The sequence below is a fragment of the Rissa tridactyla genome, chromosome Z (assembly GCF_028500815.1).
Source record: "Rissa tridactyla isolate bRisTri1 chromosome Z, bRisTri1.patW.cur.20221130, whole genome shotgun sequence".
Lineage (NCBI taxonomy): Eukaryota > Metazoa > Chordata > Aves > Charadriiformes > Laridae > Rissa > Rissa tridactyla.
In genome coordinates, this window is record NC_071497.1 from 83,259,014 (window position 1) to 83,269,413 (window position 10,400).

Consider the following 10,400-nt stretch of genomic DNA (forward strand, 5'->3'; position numbering starts at 1 on the left):
TCATCAGTGTGTCCCCTGACTAATTTGTTGTATTCCTGCAAAATATTCAAGGCAAAATGTAATTGTTTGCAGTGATGGCAGCACAGGGAGGACCTGGTCTGGTCGGGTTGAGTTACTGAGCCTGGGCATCAACTGGAGCCACCAAAATGCTCTTGCTTTGAAACTCGCAGGCTGCATCTCTGCAGCTCTTGACCCCGGCTAACACAAATGCTAACTGGCACAAAAAACCACCCTCACGCTCCTTCGTGAGGGCTTGGTGGGCATTGGAGGAAACTCCCTTCCAAGCAGCAGCATCACCCCAGGCTGAGGGACCCACAGCAGCCCAGAGCCCACCAGCGGAGGCTGCCCTGTGGGCATGATCTGACTTGCTCTAAGCCATGCCATCGAAACCGTGCAGTCAAAGCCGTATCTTCATCCTCATGCCCACAGGGACCTCAGTGTCGATGCGGGGCTGACTCACGCCCAGTTCCAGGTCCGGCCGGTCCCTCAGCCCTATCAGCATTACTTAGCTACACCTCGGATGCACCATTTCCCCAGGAGCACATCCTCGACACAGATGGTAAGTGAAATGCTTTTACCGAGAAATGTTTTATGCATTGTCTGCCAGAAGGCAGTCAAAATAAAGGCTGCTATCTTTCTATCACCTGTCTTCTGCGAATCCCACTTATCTCCGGCCGTGGGAGGGAGTGTCTGAAAGGATAATGTTGCATCATTGCACTCTGGATTAGAGAAAGGAAAGAAAAGCTCAGCTGCTCTGGAAAGATTCAGTCCACCACAAGCTGGTCTGCAAAACCTGGGCAGGATGTGAGAGACTCAGCAGTCATTACGAATAACATTATTAATACTGGAACAAATTGTGGGCTCCCTGCATGAAGAAGGGTCGGCCGTGTGTGGCTCCCTGTCCCTCAGCCCTGAGGACCGTCCCTCATCGCATCGTTGCCCTTGACGCCGTCCGTAAAGGTTTTGCATGACCTTTACACAGGTGGAGGTGGGGTCTGAGGAGAAGACGGGCTGACTGGGGTCATTTGCTGGGTGCTGCGTTTGGAGCAGAGCCATGCAGAGCACCGCTAATCCTTAAAGCATCCTCAGAAAACTTGCCGCGGTTTTTTTTTTTTAATCTCGTGCCCATAGCCAGACCCTGACACCTGCGTACTACAGCGAGCCTTAAAGAAATCAAAGCTTGGATGAAGAGAAATCCACCCATTTAAAAATATATAAAATCCCTCTTTAAGCTAATCCATGTGGAGAGCTTGGAACCGCGGTGTTATAGCAACAGGAATTATTATAACAGATAGTTTATTCAGAAGAAGCGCATGTTTTTAGTTATCATTTATAGGAGATCTATTTAATAAAAACTTTTTTTTTTTTTTTGTTATTAAAAGGCTTCCATTGGGGAAGGTGTCAGTGTGCTCTTTCACTTTGAATTTTTAAAGCACTAAATTTGAATCGGGGTACACGAGGGATTTCTATATGCAAGTAGATGCGGCTTTATTCTTCTCCCTCACTTCTCGCAGGTTGTTCACGAAATCAGAAATTACCCTTATCCTCAGCTCCAGCTACTTGCTCTTCAGGGACTGAACCCAAGCAGGCACACGTCCGCTGTGCGGGAGAGCTATGAAGTACGTCTCTTGGGAACTGGAATTGTTATTAAATTTTTAAGTGCTGGGATTCTACGCAAGCTCTAGCATAAACTTGTAAGGCTGTTTTGTGGCATGCCAGCGGCACTGAGTCTTGCAGAAATTTTAATAATAACTGGGAGGCAAAGGGGTTGGGGGTGGTGGGGGTTGGTAAAAGACGGTTTACTCCAGGGTGCCCGGTTCTGGCTCGGGTTGACCCTGTCTCCCTTCAAGTCTGTGAACAAAGTGCTCCAGTTCTACAGGGCTTTGCTTCCCAGCCTGTCAAATGGAGCTCAAATTCCTCCTTAATTTCTGAAATATTGGGTCTCCAGCTCTCTGCCTTTGAATGCTTAGTTATTGGTCCAAGAACCAGCAGTCAGATCCACCATCAAAGCACAACTGATTTGATGAGGTGGTGAGCCCCTGGCCCAGGTTGCCCAGAGAAGCTGTGACTGCCCCATCCCTGGAGGGGTTCAAGGCCAGGTTGGACGGGGCTTGGAGCAACCTGGTGTGGTGGGAGGTGTCCCTGCCCAGGGCAGGGGGGTTGGAACTAGATGATTTTTAAAGATCCCTTCCAACCCAAGCCATTCTATGATTCCATGATTTGGGTTTGATGTGCATTTCCACTGAGGAAAAGACAGAAGGGAGCCTTGGTTCCCAGCAGGTAGGGTGAGCTGGTGGGACCTTGTGCCCCGGGAACAATGCTGATGGTGCTTTGCTGCTGTTCCTGCGCTGTAGGAGCTGCTGCAGCTGGAGGACAGGCTGGGCAGCGTGAGCCGGGGTGCCGTCCAGAACACCATCGAGAGGTTCACCTTCCCTCACAAGTACAAGAAGGTGAGCACCCCAAAATCGCGGCATGGCTGCCACCCCCTCTCAGTTGGCAAAGGGTTGCGGGCACAGAGCGGACAGAAGGAAGGACTTTGGTGGGTCTCAGTCCTCAGGGTTGGCAAGCCGGCACCGTCAATATTCCCCAAAATGGGGGAAGAATGTAAAATCCAGAATTGGTGCTTTAATATCTTGTGGGGCTCCTGGGCTGAAGCGGTGGTGTAGCTCAGCTGGCTGTTTCTCACTTCTAGGCTAGGAAGCTGCGGGCCAAATTTTCAAAAGGGTCTCAACCTTCTCCCACCCAGCGGGTGCAATTTCCCCCCTGTCCGCACCTGGTAAGAAAGTGCACACACCAAGGGGGCTTCGTGCATGCAAACCCACCCCATTCTGCATGGAAGCGGCGCTGCCCGCACGCTCTGCCGTGAGGGCGCTGGCTCCATGGCCTGGGGGAGCTTGTCCTCCCCTCCTTTTGCAAGAGGTGTCTCCTCTGTTGGAGCTGATCTCCTGCCCATAAGGAAATGGGAGCCATTTTTTTGGGTCGTGCTAAATAGAAAATGGGAAAAGTGCTTGTTTGCATATTAATTTCACATGTTGGTCATCCCTGGCTGGGCAGTAACAAGTAGGGACATTACATTGCCCAAGTTGGAAGTGAGTCAACTCCTGCTGCGCATTTCCTCTGACTGCATCTCCAGTGGATCCAGAAAAATGATATTAATAGGAACGGATGGGGGGGCAGGGAGAGAAAATGGGAGAGCTGACAGACTAAGCACCGTCCCATGGCGCAGTGTGGGGCTGGGCCAGTAGCCAAGCCAGCATGGGGCACAGTGGTTGCCCTTCCTGGCAGCGGTGACCCCCCATGCTTTGGGGTCAAGAGGAGAAGCCTCCAGAAAAGGACACTGTGGGGCCATCCCCACTGCAAGGAGGATGGAGGAGGTGGCGGGGGGCTGTGTGAGGGCAGCAGAGCACAGGCTGCTCCTTGAGGCACTACCACTAACCCCAGGAGGAGACATGCCGACCAGCAGCATGTTGGTGGCTACTTTGGCTGGGCTGTCTTCCCCAGGCTGGAGGATCTGGCTGATAGAAGAAGCTCATGTTATTTGCCTTCCTGCAACTACCCAGGCTTGGGAGAGCGTTAGAAAGCCAAGTCCTAATCAAATTATGTCTTTAACCTTGCTGCAGAGAAGACCACAGGAGGGCAAAGCTGAACCAGATGATGGAGAGGAGTCGGACACTGATGAGAAATGCACAATCTGTCTGTCCATGCTTGAAGATGGAGAAGACGTCAGGTACGATCCTTCCATCTCCTCCTCTGCCTCTCAATGCCATTTGAGTTGTGTTTACTGGGATTAATGATACCATGTGTGGTGGGTTTGTCCCTGTCCTTGTCCTGACAAACTCACTTGGGCTGTTGCAGGGTCTGGGAAACCAAATGCCATTTAGATGGATATTGATATCGGCTGTAGGTGGGAAGAGCTCTGCAGCAGCAGGAAGACGAAGTTTTTATAGTATCTCCTGGGCTTGGTTCACCTGCTTCAAGGCTGTGCCAATGAGCCAGGTGGCAAGTGTCAGAGAAGGATGTGTCCTAGGTCTCAGACAGCCATCTGGAGCTCAGGGACGTCAAAGTCTGAGCTTGACAGATAGAATGACCAAAGTACGATAAAACGAGTGTACACATGAAGTCCCAGAGAGTTTGGCTTGCAGCCAGGATGGAGCTGCTTTACTGTAGAACAAGTGAGATTACTCCACCCGCATGGTCACAGGGAACCATCCTGAGCCAACAACAAAGCCCCAGTTGTCCCTCATGGATGTCCCCAGGCTCTTGGCTGGGTCAAATCTCTGCTTGTGACAGAGGATGGGGACAAGCAATTGCAAGGGGTTGAGCTACCATGGCTGAAGAAGCTGCAAGTGGGCAGTGCAGCTGCACACGGTCCGTCTCCTCACCCTTTAATTGCCTTAAACCACCAAGAATATCTCCGATCCTCTTGCTGTGCGTCTTTGTGGTTCAGGGTCCCTCCAGCTTGCGAGGGTGAGCGAAGAGATGACAAAGGTGATGTAGTTAAAAAGCAACAACACTCTGTGGGGCACACCAGACACACACATGGAAGCAGTGGTGACCCACCTGACTGCTGTGATCAAGAACCAAGAGGTGTTAGAGTAAAACCTAATACTCCTGAAAGGCTAAAAAGCAGCAGCCAGGGCAGTTAATAACCGGAACAACTCAAGTTAGGAGGGTGTGGAGCTTTTTAAAAGGCTTTTAGCCAAGAAGGACACTGTCTCTGACCTATTGTCCTATGTGAGCTGGCATGACTGGGGGAAGGCTGTAGGACCTAGGCAGCACTGGTGTCACTACATTGGTGCTTCCCCATGTTTGAAGCAGCTCTGGCTGCTGCTTTCTGGGTCTTCTTGATCCCCTGGACCTCCTTCATCCCAATGGGGTGGTACTTCTCTCTCTGCAGGCGGTTGCCCTGTATGCATCTCTTCCATCAAGTGTGCGTGGACCAGTGGCTGGCCACCAGCAAGAAGTGCCCGATCTGCAGGGTGGACATTGAAACACAGCTCGGCTCGGACAGCTGAAAGGACTGGCTGGACACACCATTTTCCTTACCAGGTCGTATGGCCATAAACCCTTGCAGCAAAATTTTTGCCTTCTGAGCCATTTGATTGAGAGGAAAAGTCTGCAGGCACATTAGGGAGGAGGAGGCGGAGGAGGAGGAGGCGGTACAATATCTAGCGGTAGGAGATATTGCACATAACGCAGGATACGGGCCCGGTGAAAGGGAGCTGGCATTCCCGGAGCTCAGAGACCCCGTGCTGCAGAAGATTTAGTGTTGAACATGAAGGAACTAGTTGTGGTAGTCTGGCCTGTCAATCCTGCATTTCATGAGGATTGTATATATACCTCTCGAATACGTAGAAACATGTTAGGGGTCCTTTAGCTATTTCTATGGATGGCAGCTGGAGCATGTTAGCTTAAGAAATGTTGTGTTTGATGCCCTACTCATCTTGTGGTGGACATGTTGCTGTTACCTAATTTGCACCAAATATTTTTTCATAGATTCCTTATTTTGGTGCCTGATTAATACATTGCAGAGGGGGAATAAAGAGGTCAAGCTTTCCCACCCTTGGGGTGGGGGGAAGAGGCGAAAAAGCAAAATCCTGTTTACAGTCAGAAGGGTTGCGCTCTTTGCCTCAGCCGCGTGTGCTTCCTTTCCTTGCGTTTACAGTGTGTTGCAAATCTAGAGAAGCTTAAAAAAATAAAAATAAAAATTGGGAATGAAATGAATGAAGCAGTAGGGAGAAGCTTCGTTCCTGCTTATCTGCTGGTGCTGGACGCTTTCTGTTGGGGCACGATATTGGAGTAGATGCTGTTTCTTTGCTTTCCGTATCTTAACGAAGTCGCTTGGCATATCGAAATCCAAGGAAGGGCTGTCTTCATGATTGCCATTGTCCATGATGCTTTCTCCTGTGAGCTGTGAGGCTGGTTGGCTGCTGCCAGCACTGGTGCAAAATGATGGTGACTGGACTCGGGGCCTATAGCTGTGTTTTGGGGTATAATAACGCCGGAGAGGTGCTGAGAGACGCACGCTGCCGACTCCTCTTCCATGCAAAGGCCTCTCTGATAACAGGATGGGAGAAAACTCGATGCCCTCAAGGCACTGCTGAGGCCACGAGCATTTCGGCGTGGGAGGGGAAGGCAGGGGGGAAGGGGGTTGTCTGCTTTCTGGGTTGTGACCCTGCCGCAGAGCAGGTGCACCTGCACCCGCGCGTGTGTGGATGCACGTTTCAGGCTGTATCCGTACGGGAATGGAGAGGTCGTTGGAAGGAAACGTAATTGCATTAATGCTCAAAACAGAATTGGGAGGTAGTCCCCGAAGGAGCGAGCTGTTGCAATCCAAGCTCCCCCTGAAATAAAGACCTTCGCACACCAACCACAGGGACCGAGCTGAAGACGCTCTGGAGAACCGGCCTTCACAACGAAAAACCTTTTTTTCTTTCATTTCTTTTTTTTTTTTTTTTAATACTTTTTTTTTTTGCATACTAAGGAAGCAAAAGAAAGATGCTGAGGAGCAAGGGGAATTGGTCGGGAACATTATATATTGAAAATACTGATGTGGCAAGGACGATTTCTGGCTCCCCTGAGCATCTGCTTCGCTGGAGCCAAGCGATGCTCTCCAAGAACAATCATAAATTACCATCAGAGAGATCGTGGGATTCCTGTGAGCTGTAATTGGAAAACACCAACCTCAGAGGCACCCCAGAGATTTTTTTATTCCCAGTTGGAGAGGGGAGGGAGAGAGGGGAGCCCCACAGGGTGCAAGGATGCAGGAGCCCCCTCTCTTGCTGTGCCTGTGCAGTTAGGAGGGAATAGAGGAGGACACGTGCTGGCATATAAGAAAGATTCAAGGAAGAAACTTTTTACAGTGAGGGTGGTGAAACCCTGGCCCAGGTTGCCCAGAGAGGTGGGAGATGCCTTATCCCTGAAAACATTCCAGGTGAGGTTGGACGGGGCTCTGAGCAACCTGGTCTGGTTGAAGATGTCCCTGCTCATGGCAGGGGGGTTGGACTAGATGGCCTTGAAAGGTCCCTTCCAACCCAAACCATTCTGTGATTCTATGATTATATGATATATTTACCACCCAGGGCAAGAGATGGCTTCTCAGGGGTTGTGGTGGTCTCAGCCCTGTTGTCCATGGGTCAAGGAGTGGTCCATCAGTACCTATGGGGTTTGCTCCAGCAGCAGCAGATTGAAGCATCATTAAAAAGAATACTAATAATATGGACAAGCAAAGCAAGGTTTTGCTGGTAAAATACACTGTAAGCTGGTCTGGTCTGTCCAGACGTGAGCTGGGGGCAAAGCAGGGGGAGGAACGGGGCGATTGGGACCCCGGCCTGGCAGGGAGGGATGGAGAAGCGCTTCCAAACCGTGCGTTTTCTTAAAGCCTATGCGAAAGTGTTACTATTTGCCTAATGAACAAGCACAGTTTTTACAAAAAAAAAAAACAAAAAACAAAAAAACAAACAAAAAAAAAACAAAACGAAACAAAAAAACCTTGGTGAAGAAAAGCACCAAACTCCCGTGGTCTCGTGTGAGTGACTGATCCCGAGGTGCGTGCGAATTTACAGCGTCTGGAGTTGCATCGGTGTGTCAGGTTCCTTTGCGTTTAAATAATTTGTACGAGTAGGTTGCGATAATAGGGTGAGTCTAAAAAAAAAAAAAACCGAAACAAACAACAAAAAATCTCTAGGAACAAAACATTGATAGTTTACAGGGTTTTGTGAGTTTAAATGCCTTATATTTAACAATCATAATTTATGACTAACTTGTAGATATTGTGGGTTCTTATTTAATTATTTTTATAGTTGTTTTTTTTTGCATTTTTAATTATAATTTATTTATTTAGAAATTAATACTAATTTTTTTTATTACTCCTATTACCTCATTTTTGCATTGTTTCTGGGAATGGAATGCTTTGCATGCGTCGGTACTTTAAAAAAAAAAAAGAAAATTAAACATGGGATGTGGGGGGTAATGCTTATCTTGTCAAAAAAAAAAAAAAGAGAAAAAAATCAGGGTGTGTGATTACAAACTGTATTACTGTGGTGCTGTTACCTTGGATACATTCCATAAAAATGCAAACCTTTGATTCTGTATGCTGTGACATAGTGGAAAACTGCAATATAGTGACTGTGTTTAGCACATATATATGAATATTATTTGCACTCATAATCAAACTCTGGTGATCCTTTCCCTCGCGCCCTTGCGCATTGAAGGCGATTTGACGGCGCTCTGCCAAACCAAAACTTTTCCGGTCGATTCCCGCTGCCGCCCGGTCCCCGTCGCCGCCGGGGATGCCGCTGCCGCTCTCGCTGCATGCGTTACCCTGCGATAACACCCGGCGGGCCCCCCCCGCCACACGGCTGTGCTTGGGGACAGTGCACGCATTTAGCGCAAGGCTCTGCACGTTTGCTTCAAAAGGCATGGAAAGAAGCCCCAGGCATGGTGGTTCTGTCCGATTTTTGGTGCCGGTCGGTGCTCCGTCTGGCTCTTCTCATCCTCTGCGCGTGCACCCAGCTGGGCGCCATGGGGAGGACGAAGGGATCGATTGAGCCTGAGCTTGAAGGCAACAGAACTGAGGAGTTTATTGCAATTTTTAAGGGTTGAGCCCTGGTCCAGCTGAGAGGGGCTGGGATGGATGCGGGAGCGATTCGGCATCCTTTGTAATGCCTGGCCATGATCTTTTTCATACCCCAGCCGTGAAACGTGCCTGCAGCAGAAGCCCTTCAGCGCTGATCTTCTTGACTGATGGGTTTCATCCCCCCCCTGTTAAGGGGGAAACCTCAACTTGGAGCTTTTTAATCCTCTGTAGAGCTGGGACCTGCACCAGAGCCCTCCTGTCCCCAAGGAGGGGACCAGCCCCGAGCTGACGTCCCGCTCCTGCAGAGGTGGCCAAGCATCTCCATCCCCATCCCCAGCCACGGCCGCGCCGCTCTCGCAACACGCTGCCCTTTCCCAAAAGGCTCTTGAATATCAAGCGCTCGAGCCTCTCAAGAGGGTCAGAGCACCCTTGATGGTATTTTAAGCTTTAAGCCATAACCACTCTTGGTCAGCGCAGATGCTCGGCCGTGTATGGGCAGAAAGTGGGGTTCGATGCACATGCCCAGCCAGTCCCCCTCCCTCTACCCCGCCAAAAAGGCTTTGGGTGAATGTCTCTTTTGGGTTAGAAAGGCACAAAAAGGCTGTATCTTAACATGTTTCTCTCTGTCCCTTCAGGGTGCTGCTCTGCTTTGTTGACTTTGCCTTACCCTAGGTTGAAAACCAGCCTGTGTTGTTTTTTTCCTTGCTGCTCTGTAACACTCCTCCCCGGTAGCCCGGAGCTGTGGTTTTAAGCCATGCAGGGACAGGGGTCGGTTGTTGCCCTCCTGCCCCCCACCTCCCGCCAACAAAGACACTGCAAAAGGGATCAGTAAAACAAGGGGTGAGCGAGAAAAAAGTCCTCTCCTTTAATGACCCGGGCTGGTGAAAGGATCACCCACATTTTTGTACTCCTACTGCTGTTCTGTTGTGCTGTGCAACATTTTGCTACATAGACTATTTTATAGAAGAAAGCTAGAAAAATATTTATTATTAATATTAAAGCAATAGTGCATTGAAGAAATGAAAAGACATTAGAAATTGTGTAAATGCTTAGATTCACTTTTGGTGGATTTTTTGTACTTTATTTATAACTAATAAAACAAACTGCATTGCTAACTATAAACCTGTGCCACGCAGAAGTCACCTGGCAGGGCAGTCTCCTGGTCTTTATTTACCGCTCGTTCCTTGTTTCTTTGGGTCGGAATCAATTCTCTTTTCACTGCTTACGCATTTGGCCTTCGATGTGCAAAAGAGATGTTACTGGGGTATAAAATCCTCTGCCCAGCTGGTTTGCAGAGGCTGTTGGTGCCCGAGCTCCATGGCAGCGGCAAGGTGAGGTTCTCCACACCACGCACACCACCGTGCGTGTTCTCCTGTGGCACCAGTTTTGTGATTTGGTACCAAAATTGCCTTCTAGAACCAGGCTGGAAATCGCCTGTTAAAGAGAGATTTCTCCTCTAAACACAGCCCACGGTGCCCGTAGGATCTCTCCAGAGAATCCTGCGGAGATACCAACAGGTCCTCCAGCCTCCCGGTGGAGAAGCATCTCCCTCCCCGTGGGTCTCCTGTTTAATAACTAAGGAAAGAGAAACTTACTGGAAGAAAAACAAAAAAATCCTCCAAACTAATACAGATGTATTTGAGGGTTTTTTCAATCCTTTTGCTACCTGAATCCAATGGGCCATATACCCAACTTTGCATGCTGCACAGCTCGTTTCGTAGGTCCTCTTGCACTTTTATTTTTTCTCACATTTTTGAATGGTGCCAGACTCTCCTCCTACCGACTCTCGAGTCGGCTCTTCCTCCACATGCATTCCGTGTAG

At 49.4% G+C, this 10,400-nt stretch overlaps 1 protein-coding gene across 1 annotated transcript in view; it reads left to right on the plus strand.

Moving 5' to 3' along the window:
* The window catches only part of ARK2C (arkadia (RNF111) C-terminal like ring finger ubiquitin ligase 2C), a 52,604-nt gene extending 42,899 nt beyond the window's left edge, over window positions 1-9,705 (plus strand). Inside the window, exons 4-9 of the mRNA XM_054186616.1 lie at window positions 430-559; window positions 1,515-1,619; window positions 2,355-2,450; window positions 2,693-2,776; window positions 3,621-3,727; window positions 4,898-9,705. Of these exons, the coding sequence (XP_054042591.1) occupies window positions 430-559; window positions 1,515-1,619; window positions 2,355-2,450; window positions 2,693-2,776; window positions 3,621-3,727; window positions 4,898-5,015 (640 nt within the window). The 3' untranslated portion in view covers window positions 5,016-9,705. The remainder of the gene's footprint in view (window positions 1-429; window positions 560-1,514; window positions 1,620-2,354; window positions 2,451-2,692; window positions 2,777-3,620; window positions 3,728-4,897) is intronic.
* The last annotated feature ends 695 nt before the right edge of the window (window positions 9,706-10,400 follow it).